This window comes from Alligator mississippiensis, chromosome 3, assembly GCF_030867095.1.
Source record: "Alligator mississippiensis isolate rAllMis1 chromosome 3, rAllMis1, whole genome shotgun sequence".
Taxonomy (NCBI): Eukaryota; Metazoa; Chordata; order Crocodylia; family Alligatoridae; genus Alligator; species Alligator mississippiensis.
In genome coordinates, this window is record NC_081826.1 from 52932602 (window position 1) to 52954451 (window position 21850).

The following is a 21850-nucleotide window of genomic DNA, read 5'->3' on the forward strand; positions in this document are numbered from 1 at the left end:
TCTCTAGTATTTTACAAGCGCCCCCTACCCACAGGCATAGTAATAAGGAATTAATTAAAAGAACAGTTTTGAACACAAGCCCTGTCATAAGAGCAGGTCTCTCCCTGTTTACTACTAGGTGTTGGAAAGTTTCTATATTGTAAAAGGAGTAGACTGAAATGCAAAAAGACACAGAAGCAGAAGTTTTTCTTTCTTAAGAAAAAAGTGCTTTTGATTATATATTTTCATATGTCCACAACATAATTGTTCTATCTCAGCCTCCCTCTGCAGCAACTTGTTTTCAATATGCAACATAATAGTAACTCTCTATTAAATCACTTTTGGAGCAGGGATGATTTCTTAGTATACGCATACACAGGTGACAGCATAATGTACCCGACTTCAGTTGCAGATTTTAGCACTTTTCTAAAACAAATGACTGACTACTACCGTTATTTAAATCAAATATTGCAATATTTTGGTGCAGGTAGTCACAAATAAGTGGATGACCACCTCTATTAAAGTACTTTTTGGACACCAGTTTTGAAAGAATTTCTAAATCTGGAACCACCCCAACATTTCAGAAGCTAAAACTGGTTCTGAACTTTCAGAATCCAGAGACTAAAATTGCCCTTCAGACATTGATATACTCAAAAAAAACACCCCCAGCTCTGCTCCTTTATGGATTTAATGCAAAGATGCTGCAAATGATAGGCAGAGCTTTGTAAGAGACCTGCGATAAAGCCTGCAGTTATACTGCTTTCCTTTTTTATTTACCTATACCATAATAGTAATGACAAATGACATTGATGATTAAGCCATGACTGAGGCCTCTAGCATTTCCTAGGGATTCATTATTAACGAAGCAGCAATGGCATGAGGTGCACCTGAGACACTAAGCAAGCAGATGACAAATCTTCTGAGAAAGCAATAAAGCAACTTCAGCGTATGGCAATTACAAAAAACCCAAATGCAAGCATTGTCAAGGTCCACGGGATAAAGGGGCAATGCTGGATCCAGCGGTGTGTTCAGAGCCTTGTGGGGGGCTGGCAGCCTTGGGATTTTAACCCATGCATCTTTTGCCTGGCGAGGGAGGCTGGCAACCTTCAGCCTCCAGGCAGCCCTGGGGAGACTGGGTTTTCACCCTTTGGACCACAGGGAAACAGGAACATTTTCTCCGCAGCCAAGACCCCAGGCCCGAGTGTGACGCCACCAAGGCCTTGTGACATCAGTGGGTCTCGCCCGCGCCCCGTATTGGCAGCGTTCCCTTTCGGTGCTCTCCGCGCCTCCCCACCCCCGGGTTCACAGTGTGTGGGCGGGGCGAGCGCAGTTGGCACGGGCGCTCGCCCCGCCCTCTTCTGACATCAGCGGAAAGGAGCTCTCCAATAGCCCAGCGCGTCGCACGCAGCCGCAGTACGGCGATGGCGGAGTTGGCGCTGGGGCAGCACTGCGGGGTGGCGCACTGCCACCAGCTTGGTACGTGGCAGCCAGAGTGGTCCGCGCCACTGGGGGGTCGCTTCCGCCCGCTCCGCGCTCGTGGGCGTGGCCTCTCCATATCGGGAGGCCGCCGCGGGGAGGGGGCGTGGTTTGATGGGAAGTAGGCGCGGCACTGCTTGGGCGCGCGTTGCTTATTGGTGGAGCTGGTGTCAGAGCCCGGGCGTCAGCCCTCGTCCGCTGCAGCATGTGTCTGTCCAGTGCGTGTGTCCGGCGCTGCGCCTCCGGGTTGCGGTGGCATCTCTGGGGTGGGGCTGGGGCTGCCGCAAGGTCCCGCGGGGCCGGGCTGTTATCACTGCTGTTGCCTGTGACGTGCCTTAGTGGCAGCAGTATCTGGTCCCGGCCCTCGGGCTGCCCACCTTGCTCCACGGACTGCTTTACCCCCGGGGCTGCAACCTCCAGGTGCGGCGGGTCGAAATAGCCCCGACTGCTCCATGGCGGGCCAGTGCCACCGACCTGACTAGTCCCCCACTGCAGAAGCCCAACTCCTGCCAATATTTGGGCTTAATGGACTGGATACAATTGCTTCTTGGGTCACAGGTTGCTGCCCAGTTCTGGCCAACAGGGATGTTTACATTGTTCTCTTTCCCATTGCCCATCTTGTTGGAATGCATAGATGTGTTGCTTTCCAAAATAATTCGGTGCTCTGTCACAGTCTGGGTTTAATCCCCAGTCAGGGGAGGCTTTCCCATTCCCCTCTCCTACAGAGAGCAGGGTGAAGTGGCCTGATGTCACCAGCTGTGCTTTCCTGCTCAGAGGATTGGAGTTGATCTTGTGAGGTCCCTTCCACCCTTATCTTCCTATGATTCTGTTAACCAAGGAATGTTTTCTTCACTGCAGCACCTTTTAGATTTGATATAGAAAGTTAGAGTCTGGTTCAGAATATCTGTCATCCCTTTGCTTTCAGGCATAGTTGTGAGATGAAAGAATGGTTTAGTTTTTTGTGTCGCTGAAAAACAGCAAGAGAAGACTACTGCATAAACCCTGTCACATGGAACCCGCGTATGTTTGCAGGAAAATAGGTCCCCCTTCACAATTGGGCTATGCATACTGGGGAAATAATTTGTTGTAAGAGAAACCCAGTAAAAGGTGGCACCTGAAGCATCCTCAAATGAAAGGAAGCCTTGTAGGGCAGCACTTATGCTTTATTTACCCCCATGTTTTCAACAGTTCACAAAATTTCCAGTCTCCTCTACTGGACGGGGGAACAATTTTTTATAACTGGAACCAGAAAAGAAAAGTTTAATTTCCAGGACCAGACTTAATGGGATGGATAGTCTTCTCTGCATGTCCCCTGCTCTGGAACTTTGACATTAATGCCTTTCTAGTGCCTGGAGAGAAGCGTAGCAGTGCCACGGAAGTTTGAAAAGCAAAGTTCATTGACACCTCTTACTCCCTCATTCTGCGGTTCCTCTTAGGCCTATGACACTTTCACGTGCTTTTTCTACAGCAGCAGATTTTTGTAGGCTTTGTTGTAGTTGGAGCTCAAACATTTTTACTGTCAAGTTGTCTGATTTTGCCCTGAGCAGTGCTGGGTGACATTGATATAATCTTCTATGTCTATTACTGCTAGCAGCAGTGAAGATATTGTGACTAGTGGTGCTGCATATCTGGGATATTTTACAAAAAGCTAGTGGAGGCGTAGAAGGTGCCTAGTGAAGTAAGAGCTTTATAATGGATGGCAAAGGGTAACTTTTCAAGAGCCAGCTTTGGATAAAACGTGCTAGGTGAGTGCAAGGTTTATTGTTATTAAACTTATTACAAAGCAAAGCTGGCTCTTGAAAAGCTACCCTTGCACTCACCTAGCACCGTTCATCCAAAGTGCTGAGAACTTTTACAAATGCAATGTTACATTTGTATGAAACAGAGAAACAAGAATTAAACACATGGGCCCCAGTGTGCAATCTATACTCATGCTGATGAACACTTATTCATGTGAGTAGTCCTGGTGAAGTCAGCAATGCTATTTGCATGAGTAAGTGTTCATCATGAGAAAGATATTAGATTCACCCAAGGAACCTTGCCTGCCTATGTCCTTAGACCAACATGGCTACAACCTACACCCCTGCATCTGAGAAAAGGTTGTATCATTGGGCCCTTAGGCAAGATCCTCAGAAGCAGTTAGGTGCTTGACTCTTATTGAAGTCGGTGGGTGCATCTATACATGCACTTTACTATGGAGTTGACTAATTAGCTCCACAGTAAAGTGTCACCATCTATGTGTGTGCCAGTATTAGGGAACAGTATATTAACTCCACCATAAAGATAGTACTGTTGGGGACAGTACTATCTTACAGCAAAGTACTTACTAGTGCTGAAACAGACATATGGACTGTTACAAGGTCTGAGTGGGGATGAGGGTGCTAAACTGCGCGGGCTGCCTGCTGCACTTCAGCACTCCCGTACTCCAGCTAGCCCCTCCGCCACCCGACACCACCACCCAGAGCCTGGAGCTGACCCCCATGCTCCCTGCCAACCTAGGGCTGCTCTGCACCAGCTCTAATTGCTGTGGTCCTGGGTGCACATGAAGATACAGCTACCTCTGGCATGAACTGCACCAGAGTTTCTCACGTTGCTTTAATAGCATGTGTAGATGCACCCAGCAGGAGTTATGCATCTAAAAATTGTTGAGGATATGAGCTTAAGTTTTATATAAGGAGTCCATATTAGACCAGGAATAGAAACCAGTAAACCTGACCCCTATGTGCAGATTTGTCACTAATTTAATGGATGAATATGCATAAAAGGATGAGATTTGTTCATGCTTTACTATATAATAAAATAATTGTATAAAAGAGTAACAATAATTTACAAGAGGGTGTTGTATACAACAGTACATTCTCAGATCCCCTACACAAATCAGTGTCAAGTTGATTATTAAAGTTTTTCAGTATGTAGGATTAGCAAATCAGACTTGATTCCAGTTCTTAAATATCAGTACAGTTGTTATACAAAGGGATGATAGTAAATTGCTTTTAGTACTTTGAATGGGGAGAAGTTTTTGTTTGGTTTGTGTGCAGTTAAATAGCAGCTAAATATATAGGTCTAAGCTAAAACTATTACCTAAATATCTACCTTGTTATTTAAAATAAAATCCCTTTGTTTTCAGATTTTCTCCCCTTTGTATGTGATGGCTGCTCAGGAGTCTTTTGGTAAGATGGTATTTAAACTTCAAAGTACAGTGTCTATAAGAACAGCCAAAAACAAAGTTACAGTACCAGTATTTTAAGCTGCATAAACTTCTGAGTTAATAGAAGAGAAGATGAAAAGTATTTATTGCTTAAAGTAATATTAGGAATTGTCATTAATGTTCTTTTGGAGTTTTTTGAGTATTTTTTGAGCCGCTGCAGAGAGGGATGCCATGGTCTATACACTGTATGGCTGTTTGTCTTAAGAGAATAAACCATTCTGTTTTGGTGTGCTAAATAGCTGTTTATATTTGTTACTCACACATATCCTTATATAAACTCTACATCACTTCAGGTTCTCTCATGATATTGTTTTTATGGTTTCATAAGTTAGGGCTCCCATTGCTCTACATTGCTCTAGCTTTCTACAACTACAGTTTAGGAAGATACTTGGTTTAAAGCCTATGAGTAACTCCATTCACTTGAAATTCTATGTTGAATTGGGGCATAATTATTGAGGCAGTACTATAACCCTCTGTAGGCAAGCAGGACATAAGCCCCCAGCACTGCCTAAGGTGAAATGGGTAGGGGCACCAGAATAGAGCTAGGAGGCTACTCACCCTCCCCACTCTCCCTCCCCTGCACTTCTCAGCTCTGTGTGGGGAGGGCAGAGAAACACTGGTGGCACACAGTGCAGGAACAGCAACCAGAGGTTTGCTGCTGCAGAGATATCGCTTCCTTTTTTTTGCTGCTGAAAAGAGGTATTTAAATGGCTACGCAACACACATGCTGGCAGCAGAAAAAGATGATATACCCATGCATCAGCCATTGCTTCTGCACCATGCACTGCTACTGCCCAGGTGCAGTACTGGCCAGTTATACCTCTGTATTGAGGACCATGCTTTCTTTTGCTCTCAGGAGCAATGTGATGCATTGGTTTTAAAACAAATCCCCTGGAAGATATGAAATCTATAAACTAATACAAATTTTGAAAGAGTGTGATTTATTGACTTGAAATTTGATCAAAATGAAAGCTGTGCCACATTAATCCTCCTCAAATTCTTATGTTCTATCTTTTCATTTGTTCGAAAGTTTGATGTGATACAGATTCTTTCGGTTTTTTTCTAACACAAGCCTTCAGCACAGAAGCCGGGATTCTCATGGCTGCTCGGAGGTAAGTTGTATAGTCGGCAGAAGGCCGGGGCTAAGGGGGCTGAGCCCCTGCAAATGTGGGGCAACGAGAAGGGCTGGGCCACAGGATTCTGGGCGGCTGCAGCAGGGGTGAGGAGGGGCGTGCATGCAGCCAGGATCACAGCCTGGCGAGTACATCACTAGCAGTACAATAGGCAAATACCAGTCTACACTGAAGGGGAAAGGATTTGGGGGTGTGCAGCGGGGGCAGATCGAGATTCCCACACTGAGGGTGGGAGTGGGGCAGAAGTAGGGGCTAGGGTAAATGGGGCCCCAGCCGGGCCAGGTAGGTGGGACAGTCAGAACCTGGGCAGCTCGTCCAGGGATGCAAGGAGGCTTCTGCCACTGTGCGCACCCCGGCGGAGGCTTGGGGGGACACATGTCCCACAATTTGTGCGTGGGGTGGAGGCGGCTGCTGCTGCATGCTGCACTTTGCACCCAACTGCAGCTGCCCTGGGAGCAGCGCAATGCCCCATGCGTCCCACTGCCAGGTGGGCAGGGGCATGGCACAGCCCAGCAATGGCAGGCACATGGTGTTGCGCTGCTACCAGGGCAGCTGCAGTGGGGCGCAGTGGCAACTACCTCCACCCCACGCACAGATCAAGGGGACACATGCCCCCCGGGCCTTAGCCAGGGTGCACACAGCGGCAGGAGCTCCCCAGTACCCCTGGATAAGCTGCTTGGGCTCCGATTGTCCCATCACCCAGCACATCCTGGGCCCCATTCACCCTGGCCCCTGCCCCACTCCCTCGCTCACTGCTGTGGCTAGGGCCCCCCCCCCCTTTACCTTCCCCCTGCCCCTTCCCCCACAGAATTACCTGGTGGGGGGTGGGGAAGGAGGGGGTGGAGCACACATGCACGTGCGCTTAGCCCCCCCCAAATAATTTTTTCCTCCTCTGCCTATGGTAAGTTGGTAATTTATGATTACTTTGTACCATGCCAAAATTTCACATTGCCTGGCTTTTGAGATTACCCAAGTGGAAAACTTTTTGTTTTTCAAAGTTTGCAGTGCTTTAATACAGTCTCTTTTTTTTTTCGGGGGGGAGGGGGTTGGAAATGTAAAATTTAAAGCTCAGAAACAAGTTGGATGAGGATGCTAGCTAATGTTCATTGTTTACTATGTATATTTTATATGGAATGTTTCTTAATATTTTTAGGTGAACATAAAAAGTGAGAATGCGAAATTGGATCAACCCAGATCTTACCCATGCACATATAAGGACTGTACTGGAAAAGAGCTTTTACCAGTTGTGTGCCCTTACTGTGAGAAACAATTTTGCTTAAGGTGAGCAGAGCAAAATATTGAAAACGGTGTTCTTTCACTAAAATGGGGAACACTCAATAAGAGTTTCCCATTCTATTTTTCATAGACACCGTCATCAGTCAGACCATGAGTGTGAGGAACTGGAAACTCCTAAACCTCGGATGGCAGCCACTCAGCAGCTAGTTAAAGATATTATAGGTAAGTACAGTAGGACGACTGTCATATTATTGTCTTCAGTAGGTTGCTTGGGATTCTGTATTAGTCGAAAGAAGACAGAATGAAGGTTTTTTAGCTAGATGCCCCCTGCCTGTGAGCAGTTACATATGGGCCTGCCCTTATATGTAGAGGCTAAACACACAGTAGCAGGTGTCCTTAAAGCATATTCTGGAAATCCAATGGCAGCTGTGGTTCATCAACAAGAACACAGGTGAAGTCAAAGCTGGCCAACTGTAAATTGTATTGGTATGAATTCTGAATGAATATATATATTTGTTCTATATATTTACATACAGTTTTTCAACAAGACATATAACACTGCCAATAATTGTTTGCTCACTGAATTGATCTTGGATCATGATTCATTAGTTGTAATATTAATCAGAAATTTACCTAGCAAAGATTGCTGAATTTGTTGATATTATGCAGTTTGTGACAACATCCAAAGTGAGTTTTCTGCATTGTTATTATTATTATTGTTAATAATAGTAACAATAATAATAAAACTAGCCATTGATACAAAAGTTGTAATAATAGGTGGAGTTTAGTGATATAAGAAGGAGTGATATTATCCAGGTTTGACTTTATGTATACAGATTGGGCTCAGACCAGGCTGGTAATTCACCAGATATGTAACCCTCATACTAGTAGAGCTTGTGCACATGGGGGATTTCTTTATGGTCCTGTGGGGGATACTGATGCTGGGAAAGAGGAGAAAGACTCATACTATCCCCTCCCACCCCCCAACTCATTTTATCTCCTCAGTGGAACAGTACCTCAGCAATACCATGTGTTGGCACATTTAGAAGCTTGAATTTTTACCTCTTGACATTTTACCTATGCTCCCACGGGGCTGCTCGACGCCTCAGATAAATGTAAAGGACATGGTTACTTTCTGCTGCCTTGCAGCATTTTTCTGAACAGCATTTTTCACCTAGTTAGCTATTTTATTAGGACTGGCTTAAAACTCTAAAAGTACTAGTATCTGTCCAAGTGCATGGAGGGAAAGAGTCTGTATAGATCTAATTTAGCCTAGAGCATTGATCTCCAAATATCTTGTGACAATTTGAGTAAGTGGAAATTTTATTTAATTGAAACAAAATGTGACTCACTAATATTTAGAAATTATATTTTCCTCAGATTCTAAAAAAGGGGAAGAAGTAAAAAGTAAGAAACGAAAAGGAGCAAAAAGTAGTGAAACAGCAGCCAAGGTGGCACTAATGAAACTGAAAATGCATGCATGTGGGGACAAGTCCTTGCCACAGGTCAGTCATACTCAGATGCTTTGTAATGGCATACATATTTCTGATTTGCTCCAGCAAATCATTTTACCTATAGCTAGAAGCAGTTTTCTAGGCTCTTGTTGTTGATGTTACTTTCTCATTTAGAATGGGAAAGAATATTTAATCTAAAAAAGGGAATCCGTTTACTGAATTTTGTTTCTGAACTACCCCCCAGATCCACAGTCCGTTATACAGGCTTTTAACTCTATACACATGAGGAGGATCAGGGCTTGAATCTGGTATTTGAAAGCAAATCTTCTAGTATTGTGAATGAGAGAGAACATGGATATATTGTGTACTATTTAAACAGCAGGTTAATTTGCATCACTAACCATTAACCCATTGCCATGTACAACAAATCTGGAAGCTGTCTTCTGACCCTTTGCCCTCCAGAGGAAGTACTGTACTAATGAGCTCTTCCTTCTTTGCTGGTATCTGCAATGTGCAGTTAGTACTCCCTTGTGCTAGTTGAGATGAATCAGTTTCACATTTGGCCTGAATTTTGAGTTTAATAGGAAAATTATTTTTTTTCTGTAGACATAGCTCATTATATAGTCAAGACCAGTCTCCATTGCTTAACAGATTTTTTGCTGTTTTGTGTTGTGGTGTCCATTCAAATCAACCATTCCTTTTTTCCAAGTAAAGATATTTTTTCCATGTCCTCTTTACAGGCTTTTATTTTAGATCAATACTTGTGGTTCATCTGAATATATGTGTTTTTAATTATTCCTCATATTTATTTTAAATTCTGTAGCATATGGACACTAGGTCTTTACTGTGGAATTTGTAATGTTATATATTGGCCATAAAATATATACTGCATTTAATATTACTTGGTCTTACTTAGTAGGATTTAATTATTATTTGCAAGATAACTAAAGATACTTCCTCTCTGAATCCTGTTAGGGATACTTTTTCTCTGCTAAAAATTACCACATGCCTGGATTGCAAATTAGATGTTTCTGCTTAGGTGGCCGTCATAATGTGAAGTCCTGCTTCTAGCAAACTCTCGGATTATGTCACTGTAATAGATGTACGAGTTCTGTGGTGTGAAGATGGTGATTAATTTTTTAAAATGGAGAACATAATGTACAAAGTCTGTTTTTTGTTATAAGGAAATTAAAGACCTGCTCCCTAATTCCGAAGACTGGAGGCTGCAGCACAAATAGCTGTCTGTTAATTCCTTTCATTATTCATTTGCTTAATTGGATTGTAATTGTTCAATCATCTAGAATACTGATAATAGGCTAATTTATCACAGATGCAATTAATCTCAACCTCCAGGTTCTCTCTGTTTAATTCCCTCCTCAGACTGTCTCCAGCTGTCATTGTGCACTTCCTCCTTCTGTTCCAACTCTTCCTGCAGCTTGGTGACAGAATTTGAACGAGGAATTCCTAGGATGCCTCTGGCACCTCAGAAAGCTGGTCTAGGCAAGCTCTTAGGTTTTTCTAATCTATTTTCTGACCTTTTACTTGAATTAGGATGATACAAGAGTAGCTTTTCTGTGCATGACTTTTTTCACAGTGCATCCTAACTTCAAAGGTAACACAAATTACTCCTCAAGCTTTTCTGCTTGAGTGTATGTGGCCATACCACTAAAAAACCCTGAATTACCATCCTTATTGGTGCAGTGTTGGGTGCAGCACTAAGAGATCTGGAGGCCATCCATGGTTCCTAGTGCTGCAGTAAACTGGGGTGCTCTGTGAATTTTGCTCCAGTGAATTTTGGGAGACCTTATCTGTCCTTTCTACCTTATCTGTCCTTTCTGGGCATGCAGGGAGGACTCATGATAAAGTAATGATGGACAAGCATCACTTGAATGATGCTACAGACTGAGTTCGTTAGCTTGTGAGTCGGGCTTACCTAGGTTTTAGTCCATATCCACTCTTTATCTAGTCTAACTTGAGTAAAGGCATTGCCACTCTGTGTGCCAAACCCCAGTTTTGAGCCATTAGTCATGTTGAAAGCTAGTTCTGACCTATCTAGGGGAGGCACAAGTAGAGCGAATGGGGAAAAATAATTACTTGTTTTGCTTAAACTGAATTCAGCTAAGCCTCGGTAAAAGCTGACCTAACTAGCGTGTATATGTAGAACACAAAATAGAAGTTCTTCCTGTGGTTTTATTGAGTTCTTAATGGAAACCAGCCAGAAGAATAAGTTGTCTCTACCCCTTGTTTAAATATACATCTTAAGGGAATGACGATTTCAGTAGTATCCTGTCTTATAAATTTGTCAGTCACACAGAGGTCTGAAGAGTTATTGGTTGCTAATGGGAAGAGGAGCAGAGTGAAAGTTGAGCGGCTGGTGTAGACAAAAGTTTTAGTTTGTGAATCAGCTGGCATGTGGTCTCCATTAGAGCTGACTGCTATTTTCCAGCAGACTTTTGTTTGCTTTCTGTGAGGGTGAAGCTGCACTGCTATAAAATGCCAGCACTGGAGCCCAAATGGTGCTGTTTAGGTTCCCTCTTTCCCCTTCAAAAAGTAATCATTAATTTAGTATGTATTTGTAATGGTATCCAGTGTAATATGGTTCCATTCTCAGTTGAAGTCTTTGGGCACTGCTTCAGTATAAAATTATTAATACTGTATGAATCATCTAAATTAATTTAAGACCACCAAATGAATAGATGTGTATGCCAGTGTGTAATAATAAAACCCCATTTGACCTGTATGTAAATTTATGTTTTTTCACTGTACTTTGGCAGACAGAAAGAATTTACTTCCAAGTGTTCTTACCTAAGGGAAGCAAAGAAAAAAGCAAACCCATGTTCTTTTGCAGACAGTGGAGTATTGGCAAAGCAGTAGATTTTGCAGCTTCCTTAGCAAGCCTAAAAAATGACAACAACAAATCAACAGCCAAGGTAAATCACTGATATTGGTTTTCATGTAATGAGTTTTAATTCTGTCTCCTTTTTTGCATAGATATGAATTTAACAGCAAGATTTGCTGTGTTTCCCCCCTCACAGAAATTACGTCTGTGTCACACTGTATCCGGAGAAGTGCTGCCATTTGACCACACATTGGAAACTTGGATGGCCAATAAAGAGTGTCCGTTATATAATGGTGGAAACATTATTTTGGAATATCTTGATAATGAAGATCAGTTCATAGAAGACACAGATTCATACTTAGAGTAGTTGATCAGTAAATTGCATGGAAAATACAGATCATCAAAAAACGCTGAGCTAAATTGAAGCACAACTTGTGCTTGTATTCTGCCCTCAGGTAGACAGTTCCTGTTCACATCAAATGGATGAAGTTATATCTGCAGAACTGACAACAAAACTGAACCCTTTAAAAAGTGGGTCCTTAGTTTTAACAAGGACAAGCTGTACTTATTTCACTAAAAACAGTTCAGCACATGTAATGCACTGATATTGTTGAATTTAAATATTTATAAAACAGAAATTCTTTCATTTACAAACAGCATAAAACATACTAGTAAATTAAACAACATCTACCAACAAGGAGACTGCATTAGAAATTAGATTTTTTTCTTTGTTTTATTCTACTGCCATGCAACACAATAAAGATTTTTTTTTAACATTTTAAAGTTATAAAGTTTAATGTGTTTTTATGTAAGTTAATTTACATTTTAGTAGTTTATTTTTTGCATCCGTATTTTTTTAGCCTAACTAAATGAACTGTAAGTTAACTGGAAATTGGAGGCACCCTATCTGCTCAGGCAGATTACAGTATTCTCACCATTACCTTTCAGAATCATGGAATTCACCATTTTTTCCATGTTTTCCCTTTTGATCCTACCTTGATGATACTCAATAAGAAGTGTTTCTGAAGGAATGCTTTTTTAGAAATCAGGAGCTACTCTGCAGACACTTTCTATAGACTTAAGATTAAGTGGAAGGGAAAGGAAACAGAATTTTTAAGTCATCACATCAGTTCTGAATGTATGACTCGACTACCAAATAAGGGCCTCCAGAGTGCTCAGCCCATGTCAGTTCCAGATGTGATACTCTTAAGTAGGCCACACAATAATTCAATGGCTTGTTGAATTTTTCTTTTCAAACCAGCAAAACCCTGGTCCAAACTTTGAATAATTGCCTTTATGGCTATTGAAGGGGCTATTGACAGTATTGTTCATACTTCCCTCAGAGAAGTATAGGTCCCAGCAGTACATAAATACATTATGGCCTAATGCTATGTGTTTCAGTATTAATGACCTTGATTGCCACTATCTGTTAGCCCTTTTTTCTGGGAAAGGTCACTAAGGAGGTAGCATTGTACACCAGTACATGATGGTCTCATTTTAGGACTTCTATTACTTAGATTTCAGGCATTGTATGTGACATGCTGTAACATGGGAAATAATTAATTGTAAATTCAAAAATATCCATTAAAGCAAGGAAAGACAGAATAAAATTATTTTTGTCTCAAAAAGTAGTGTGCTTAACATATAGTGTCAATCATATGGCCTGCGGGATGGATCTGTCCCGCGGAGCCTCTCTATCCCATCTGCTTGGCTACCAGCAGGTACTGGAAGTTGGGGAGTGTGACCTGCCACAGAATTGGGTCCATTTGGCCCTGCTGGGCATGGCTGTCGGCAGCAAACTTTGCTCGCCACTGCTGCTGTCCTTAAACCCGTTCTCCTGGACCCCACACTGCCATGTCCATGGCGGCCAATGTGGCAGCCCTCGCTCCCTGGGCTACATCTGGCCCAAAATGAGCCCTGCAGTTCAGATCCAGCCCAGGGCCCCATGTAAGTTTGAAACCACTGGTAGATACACACATTACTTATTTTGAATTGTGATTTTGAAAATGATTCCTTCAGTCATTGGTACTCATATCTTTTTATTTAAAAAGAATCAATAATTGATCCAGCTTTCTGGGGTTAGCATGGATCTAGCAAGACATTTTGGAACTAATGTTTTCTTTTGGTGACTGGCACAACCCCTGAGTAAGATATTTTATTGATTGAGTGTTAAATTTCTTCTCGTGTCTGTTGTGAAACCATTTAATTTAAATTTCACTTATCTGTCTCTGAAAGTCACATTAATGTTAGTTCCATCTGTATTTAAACTTTACTTGAAGTGAAATGACATTTAAGAACCAAGCACCTTTTGAAAACTATGAATCCTTCCTGAGGCTTTGTATACAGAATCTTATTAAGTTTATCCTATGTTTGTTAGTTTCATTCTGGGATCTCTCTCTCAGAAAACAGGGAATTGCTAGGTAGTTTTAGGGATAATTAATCCTTATCCTAGATGTCCTCTGCGTGCTCTTGATTATAGTTATGTTTACATAAAAAGAAAACTTGTGTCAAGCTATATGCATTCTAATAGCCTAAATCTATCTGTCTGTGTCTGTAATGCTTTATTCACACTCTGATTGGCTGACAAACAGCCAATCAGAGTGCGAAGAAGCATTCTGACAGAAGGCAGCCTGCTGGGGGCGAGACCCCCCCCCCAGGTATACTAGTCAATTGCCCCTCCCTGCACCCTGCCCGAGCAGATAAAAGCCAGCCTATCACAGTGGGGGGAGGAACAGCGGGCCCAGCCTGACCACCCCAATGCAGCCATGGCAGCGGCTGGAGGAAGGAAGGAAGGAGTGGGTCTCCTTCCCCCTTGGGCCCGGGTCCTCTCCTCCCCCACCCTCCCTGCCGTGGCGGGGGGCGGGTGGCCCGGCCCAACACAGCAGCTGTGGCGGGAGGGGAGGAGCAAGCCTCCTCCCCAAGTCGGGCCCAGGCCCACTCCTCCCCTGCTCCTCCACGTTGGCCCTGAACCTGCTCCTCCTGTCCCCCTGCTGTCACCAGGTCGCCCCAGGCCCGCTGCCCCCCACATCCCCTCCCGTCGCAGCAGCCCGGCTTCTCCCCACCCTTGGGCCTGGTCCTCCCTGGCATCAGGCCCAGGCCCAGTCCTCCCTTCCCCCCGCTGCTGCAGCGGGGAAGGAGGGAGCAAGCCCAGACCCCAAGCAACAGGAGGAAAGGAGGTGTGGGCCCAGACTGGGTGGGGCCCGGGGCTCTGTTGCCCACCCCCCCCATCAGAGAGGTAGATAACTTGGGGGGAGTAGGGGAGCAAGCCCGAGCCCAACACAGGGTGGGGGGGGAGGGGAGTGGGCCCGAGCAAGGGAAAAGCCGACCCACTGCACTGGGTGGGGAACAGCAGGCTTGGCCCAATGAGGCCACAGCACTGGCTGGGGGAGGGAAGGAGCGGCCCTCCTCCCCATCTCAGGCCCGGGCCCACTCCTCCCCCACCCCGCTCCCCCGCATTGGCCCCGAGCCCGCTCCTCCTGTCCCTGAGCAGGCCCGACACGGAGGGGGGGGAGGGAGTAAGCAGGCACACCGTGGCATCAGCAATGATGGTGGGGCCAGGGGAGGACTGGGCCCCGGTCTAATGCAGTGGGGGGAGTGAACCCGACCTGGGGGAAAAGCCGGCCCACCACTGCAGTTGGGGAAGGGGGACAGCGGGCCCTGCCTGTCCTGGCCCAGCTCAGCCCAGCCCAACACAGCAGCTGCTGGGGGGAGGGGAGGAGTGAGCCTCCTCTCCCCATCAGGCCCGGGTCCACTCCTCCCCCACTCCCACTTCAGCCGTGGGCCTGTTCTTCCTGTCCCCCCACCACCACCAGGTCGGCCCCGGCCCACTGCTCCCCCCTGCCCCAGCAGCCCGTTTTCTAACAACCCTTGGGCCTCGTCCTGCCCCACTTCAGAACCAGGCTCGCTCCTCCCTTCCCCCGGCTGCTGCGACGGGCAGCGGGGGGAGTGGGTCTGAACCCAAAGCAGCAGGAGGGAAGGGGAAGCAGGCCTGGACAGACGGGGTCTGGGCAGGGTGGGGCCTGGGGCTCCATCATGCCCACCCCCCTACCCACCCCCGTCATTCTTTGACAGACAATTGGCTAGTTTTTCTATAAGTTTAGTGGATTGGTCCAATGATGAGTGCCAACATTAACTGGATGTACCCATGTGAAAACCAGAGCTTAAAAGGTTTGGGGAGTTTTCAAGAAATCCAAAAATGTGGCTGAATTACTGGAACTAATTGATATATCTGGAGATATTTAAAAATTGGAAGGATATCTTTAACTTACTGCTATCAGCAGTTGTGGATAAAAACAAAAAGGAAGGATCAAGTATAGTTTTTTTTGGTGGCTAATTGTTAAAATGGCAATATTTAAACTTCTTTAATGCTCTGTCATAAAGAATACCACATAAGGTTGAAGCTGGATCATACCTATTGTTATCCTAGATTCTGTAGGTTTACTTATGTGAGTAAACTGAACAAAATTTACCTCAAATTACATTATTGTATATTTTGATGGTTACAGTTAAAGGAGGTTCAAGATATGAAACGATGTGGCATCTGATCTTTTGCAGTAAAATATGAAACGAATAGTTTAAGTACTGCTTCAAAATATTTGCATCAGTTGTTTCGTAAACGTCTTTTATAAACATTAAAATGATGATTCAAACGTTTTCAGGATTGGGGCTTGTGTTGCTAAACTGATCCTACATATATATAGTTCCCTTGTTTTGAAGGCTTTTATTTTTATATTACCAGAAAGTTGCACTAGAATCATATTTTGTAGGAAATGCCTTGCATACTTTTGAACTTGTCATGTATAATATTAAAAAACACAGTAAGTGTATTGTATAAAATTTCAAATCAAGCGCTTCACAGCTGAACACAATTATATTTTGTTACACTCTGTAAATCCAACACATTTGTCATAATTTCTCTGTTTTATTTACCATGACAGTCACATTTGTCTAACCATTATTTTCTAAAAGCAAGCTTCTGTTTGGATGAAACATACTAAATGAATTTGACCTTTACAATAAACACTTGTCTCTCATGGCAGAGAGAGGGAAAGAAAAAAAAAATCCCATGTAGGTCAATGATTGGATTTTAAATTATGTCACTGTTCTATCACCAATCTTAAATTTATGTCCTCCCTGGTACCTTCCTCCATCTATATATTTTTTCCTTTTTACAGCCCTCTTATTTCCAATTGCCCTTTTTTTGACCAGTTCAATTTTCCTGGTTCTAAGACTGATGTTACGCAACTGGGTCATCTGTCCCAAAAGCTCTGACCCTTTCCCCAGGAGAAAACTATCACCAGCAAACCCCATGAATGAGATGCTGGAACTCTGCTACCATTTTTCTCTTCAGTTAGAATTTCCCTTAGCAAATACCCCCGACATCAATATTGAGAAGGTTAAGCGGAAGTTCGATAAAAGTTGTTAAAATGTATCTAGTTGGCAAAGTTTCTAATATTTATGCAAATTGCTATTTGTATTACAGAAGCATAATTTTTAAATAGGTTAAAAAATCCCATTGTTTCTGGCAATTCTGTGGGTCTATAGGGAAATGTACCTATTTCTATAAGGCTATGATTCTTGCCGTGCACATGCTTAAAAGTTAGCACAAAAGTATTTTTGCAAGGTTTGTATACCAGGGCAAATTTTACAAGTCAAGCTGATATAAGCTAAAGGCAAGGATATCTTAGGGTAGTATCTTTTATTGGACCAATTATGTAGTTAAGTTAAAGTTAGACACACTTTCACATGCAAGACACTCCAAGTCTCTATCAAGTCTTTTGAATGTAAGCTTATCTAACTTTATCCCAGCTACGTTGGTCCAATAAAAGCTATCACCCTAAGAAATCCTTGCCTCTTGTGTAATTTCTGGACCATCACAGCTACGCCATCACTTTTACTCTACCAATATAAGTTAAGGCATGATGTTAAACTGAGATGGTTATACCAGTATTATCCTATTATCCAAGGTGAACAGGAATGCAGGCACCCAAACAATTCACCGCATAAATGCTGGAGTCTGCGTCTAAGAGGTGCTGACAACCCTGCTAGGCTGTGGGAACTAGCTGAGGTATGCCTGTCTGATTTGGTTTTCCACCTTTCTGCTCTGAGATGGATGTGGTGGGCGAGATCTCTACTTTGCATTTCACAATGCCAGCGTGGTCTGGCAGGGGCTTTTTGGGGCCAATCTTCCAATTTGGGTCCCAAGGCAGCGTGATCTTAATACCCGATGCACCCTGCCTGACAAGGATGTGGTGCATGGTTGTATTGACAGTGGTTTACAGGGTCTTCACAAACTTGGCTCGCTGGCCCCTGAGTTTGCCAGAGAACCACCTCGCAACACTCGGCACTACTCTCCATGATGAAGCAGACAGCACAGCAGGCTCCGCGCACTGCTAAGCCTCCCAGAAGTTTGTAACGCAGCAACTGCTTGGGCAACAGCACACAGATCTCTTCTGGCCACCTCAGCATAGAGCTCAACACTTCCTGCCCAGAAGCAAAACCACACTGGCATGGTAGCCTTTTTCACCCAAAACGTTGTGAGTTCTGGTAGCCGGGATGATTATTTCAGTCCTGGGTGGATTTACTCTGACCTCATCTGTGGCCAGTTCATGAATCAGAAACTGGTTCAGCTCTACTTTGAAAATGCCATCAGCCACAAACTTGCACTTCTTGGACATCTTCACTAGCTGAATAAGGCTAAAGTGGCAGGCCTGATCCCCATAGGGGGCACAAGACCTTTCCTGCCTTAGGCAGGGGCTTGGACTTCATAGATTGTTAGGGACTGGAAGGGACCTTGTAGATAATCAGGTCCAGTCCCCCTGCACCAGGCAGTAAAAAACAACTGGGGTCAAGTGACCCCAGCGAGGTGACTGTACAGTCTCCTTTTGAATATTTCCAGGGTAGGTGATTGCACCACCACTGGAAGGAGTTTATTCCACAGTCTGGACATCCTGACGGTGAAAGAGTTTTTCCTGGAATTGAGCATGAAGCAGCCTTCCAGGAGTTTGTATCCATTGCTCCTGGTCTTCCCTAGGTGTGCTCTGGTGAACAGCTGTTCACCTAGTTCTTGATGTGCTCCCCAATGTAATGGTAAGCTGCTACCAAGTCCCCTCTCAGCCTTCCTTCTGTAGGCTGAAGAAGCCAAAGTCCCTCAGCCTCTCCTTGTATGGCTTGTCTTGCACGTCCCTGATCATATGGGTGCCTCTTCTCTGGACCCTCTCAAGTTCTTCCACGTCCTTGTTGAAGATCGGCGCCCAAAACTGGACGCAGTCCTCTGACTGCGGTCTCACCAGTGTGGAGTACAGTGAGAATATCACTTCCTTAGTTTTGCATGAGATGCAACGGTTAGTGCCTAGATCAGTGTTTCTCACTCTGTGGGTCACAATCCAAAAGTGGGTTGCAAGAATATAGGAAAGCCTCATGAATAAAATAAAAATGGATCCACAAACTTTAAACATGGATTCTCCTTTTAAGGAGAAAAATGTGGGAAACTTTTTGTTGCCTTTTTTTGGCCTGCTTTTAAACGAGAAAAACTGAGAAGCCATAGCCTTTCCCTTGACTCTGCGAGGGGCTTCTTAGGCACCACCCCCCGGCCAAAACACCGGGGAGGGCAGGGTGAGCAGGCCAGGATTGCGGGGCACTGGGTCCGGACTGGCCGCTGGTGTTTGCAAGTGGGTCCTGGCCCAAAAAAGGTTGAGAACCACCGGAATAACCTATTGCCCTGCGGCTCTATGCTGTGGTGCCCTCTTCTCCAGCTCAGGCTCCCAAGGGACACGTGCAACTAGCAGCCCCAGAGCCGCGCTGCGGGTCCCTCGGGCAGCAACCCGCACGGAGATTTCCAGGCTCGCAGCAACCCAAAAACCAACGTCCCCGGGGTGTAGCAGGCAGGTGAAGGAAACCTGCCCCAGGGCTGCAAAGTGGGGGAAGCTTCCCCTCCGTCCGCCCGGGCCCGGGCCGGGCCCGACCCAACCCCCGCCGACGGCGAGACGAGCACACGAACTGGCTCGTAGCCACCAGAGTCCTGGGGCGCGGACAGGGCAACCCTGCAACGCTATTGCGTCACTGATACGTAACAGCTACGCACCGCCCCTGCCCGCAGCCATGACTAAGACCCCTCGCCCCGCCCCCGCCGGAGCTTTGGGGGGGGGGGGGCGGTGTTGACGGCTGCGGCGCATGCACGTCCTAGGGTGCTCGAGCGGGAGACAGAAACCAGCAGGCGCGGCCGGTACTGCGGGTAGGAGCTGGGGTTAGCGACTGTCCGGGGGGGGGGGGGGGGTCGTAGGGTAACGGGGTTGTGTCCGTGTGTTGCGGCGCCCCGACGCCTCGCAGCCCGGCGGGGTTGTCTGATCCTCCGCTTTCTGGACAGAATCCGTCCAGCGCCGTCTCTGGCGCAGGGGACAGGGCCGGGGCTATCTCCCCCCCACTAATGGGGCCTGTTAGAGGGTGGCTGCAGCCCTGTGCATGGGGCTCGCACGGTGGGCACCATCCAGCCACCAGGAGGGGGCAGGGCGGCCTGGCCTGAGTGGGGGAGGGGGGCCTGCAGCCCGGAGCAGGGTGACCCGGTGTGGGGGAGCTTGAAGGGGGCACGGCTCAGCCTGACAAGGGGAGGGGGAGTGGTCTGGCCCCAAACCAGCCCCATGGGTGGAAAAGGGGGCAAGACCTGGTAGCACAGGGGGAAGGAAAGGACCTGGCTCCAACTGGGCATTAAGGCCTTGACGTTTGGGAATTTGTCAGGGGGGAGGGTGACTGTATTAATGGTCACTGCTCCCCTGCCAACCACATTTCCTGACCTGTGGGGAGCCCTGGGAGCCAGGTGCAGTGTGTTCGTGGTCTGCGTCTGGCCTGCGGGCTGGAAGCTGAGCGCCATGATCCACAGGGCCTTTGAATGATCAGCACTGCCATTTTCTTTAGCCACTTGCAAAAAAGAAAGTTCTTTCCTTCAGGAATACAGGAGGATCCTTTCGTTCACATATTTTAGGATGTCATAAACCAGCCATAGTGAAAAAAACACTTTATCCAAAAATACATAGTACAGCAATGCTCACGCACGCAGAGATATACCTAATACAGTGCTAAGTAATATATACTTACTGGGAGGGAAGTATCTGGAGACTGAAGAAAATCCTGTATGTTCTGAAGTGAAAGTAACTTTTTGTTGTTTATTTATCCAGAGCTACTTATTTAGTCGTGGAAAAGGTGTGTGGTGTGGAATAAATGACTACATCAGGGCCAGTCCTAGTTTCACTAGCCTCTAATTTTAAAATGTTAAAGTAGTTTAAAACCACACTTGATTTAAAAATATCCCAAATTGTCTGGCACGCTTTCATCCAAAGCAAATTATTGTGAAGAACCTAATCATTAACTGGCAGCCTCAGAATTGTACAGTATCTCTAAAGATGTGGTCTCCATGACGATGGTTTGGCATTCAGCCTACAAAAATGTGTGGGGGTATTTAAATTTGCACACTCATGAGTGGTCCCCCTGAGGTCAGTGACTACAATCGGACTGTTCTCAATGCATAAAGTAAGCACTTAGGTCCTGTGTCTTACAAAAAGCATACTATGTCCATTAATGCTTTAGCACTATTAGTCTGCTTTTACCACAAATATAGTAAGCAGTTTTATGGGCAAGGCACATCTTTAGACTGTTTTCCAGGAGACAGGATAACTTTTCACTGTTAGTGTATATAAATGCCAGCAGATATGGAGTGCCATAATTAAAAATAAGGAGAACAGTAGGCCATTAATCAACAATTTGAGGACGTGCAAAACTTTCTAAATAAGCTTTTATATTTATATGTCTACTAAATAGGCTCTTTACCTAAAAGAAGATGGCTGATCCTTGGCAAGAATGCATGGATTATGCAGTCACTTTAGCAAGAAAAGCTGGAGAGGTAAGAGACTCTATATATGTTACATAATATTTCTTGAAAACTCAGATAGGCCTTTTGGAGAAATCTAGCTTTTAAGCCTGGCCAAATGTTCTACCTGTGTTTTGTCAAAAATATAAATTGTTATCCATCTTTCATGGCAGAGTGAAGTGTTGAGTTCAAAATTCTCTCTCCAGTTTCTCAGCTGGGATAATTTAGAAGAAAAAATATGTGACTTTTTGAGTCATTGTCTAGCCATGATTTGTATTTTGTCCCTGACCTGCAACAAAAGCACTTTAAAGAAAGAAAGCAGTATCTCTCACTTTTCTCTTGCAGCACTTTGATCTTCTGCCCAAAGGCTGACAGTCTTTCTACAAGTTCTTTCACAGCCCCTTATCTCTCCTCTTTGCCCTGTGAAAACAGGTTGTATAAGTCTCTATTCCATCCCTCCTTATCAAGTTTCTCTCCCTTAGTGTAGATCAGTAATTCCCAAAGGTTATCCTGTGGCACATTATTGCAGAGAGGAAGTATGCTATGGGATCCCCTTGTGTGTGAAGGTAAATGCTCTCTTCTCCCATCTGGCACCCTGCTACTGCCCCAGTTACTTCAGTCTGGAACAGCCTGCCACCGGAGGTGGTTCAAGCACCTACATTGAAC

The 21850-nt window shown here is 45.0% G+C and overlaps 2 protein-coding genes and 1 pseudogene across 3 annotated transcripts in view; 2 read left to right on the top strand and 1 right to left on the bottom strand.

The window, feature by feature from the left end:
* The first annotated feature begins 1355 nt into the window (after positions 1–1355).
* On the top strand, positions 1356–12953 carry ZFAND1 (zinc finger AN1-type containing 1). Its single transcript, XM_006261855.4, has 8 exons — positions 1356–1455; positions 4583–4625; positions 5736–5775; positions 6950–7077; positions 7163–7254; positions 8413–8537; positions 11261–11416; positions 11522–12953. The coding sequence occupies exons 1-8, from the start codon at positions 1401–1403 to the stop codon at positions 11690–11692; spliced, it is 810 nt and encodes a 269-aa protein (XP_006261917.1). The 5' UTR covers positions 1356–1400; the 3' UTR covers positions 11693–12953.
* Positions 12954–15665: 2712 nt separating this feature from the next.
* Positions 15666–19420, bottom strand: LOC132249286 (small ribosomal subunit protein uS3-like; annotated as a pseudogene).
* A 31-nt stretch (positions 19421–19451) lies between these two features.
* IMPA1 (inositol monophosphatase 1) overlaps positions 19452–21850 on the top strand; it is a 42361-nt gene continuing 39962 nt past the window's right edge. The window contains exons 1-2 of one of the 2 annotated variants that reach the window (XM_059723938.1): positions 19452–19558; positions 21136–21217. In XM_059723938.1, coding sequence (XP_059579921.1) covers positions 21155–21217 — 63 coding nt within the window. In that variant the 5' untranslated portion in view covers positions 19452–19558; positions 21136–21154. The remainder of the gene's footprint in view (positions 19559–21135; positions 21218–21850) is intronic. The other variant, XM_059723939.1, reaches the window with a different exon arrangement.

What these genes read in the sequence shown, in the direction of transcription:
- ZFAND1 (XM_006261855.4), top strand. Translation starts at nt 1,401, where the DNA reads ATGGCGGAGTTGGCGCTGGGGCAGCACTGCGGGGTGGCGCACTGCCAC. An exon ending in GGGACAAGTCCTTGCCACAG is followed by an intron (nt 8,538 to 11,260) that starts GTCAGTCATACT and finishes GTACTTTGGCAG; the next exon opens with ACAGAAAGAATTTACTTCCA. An exon ending in ACAACAAATCAACAGCCAAG is followed by an intron (nt 11,417 to 11,521) that starts GTAAATCACTGA and finishes CCCCCCTCACAG; the next exon opens with AAATTACGTCTGTGTCACAC.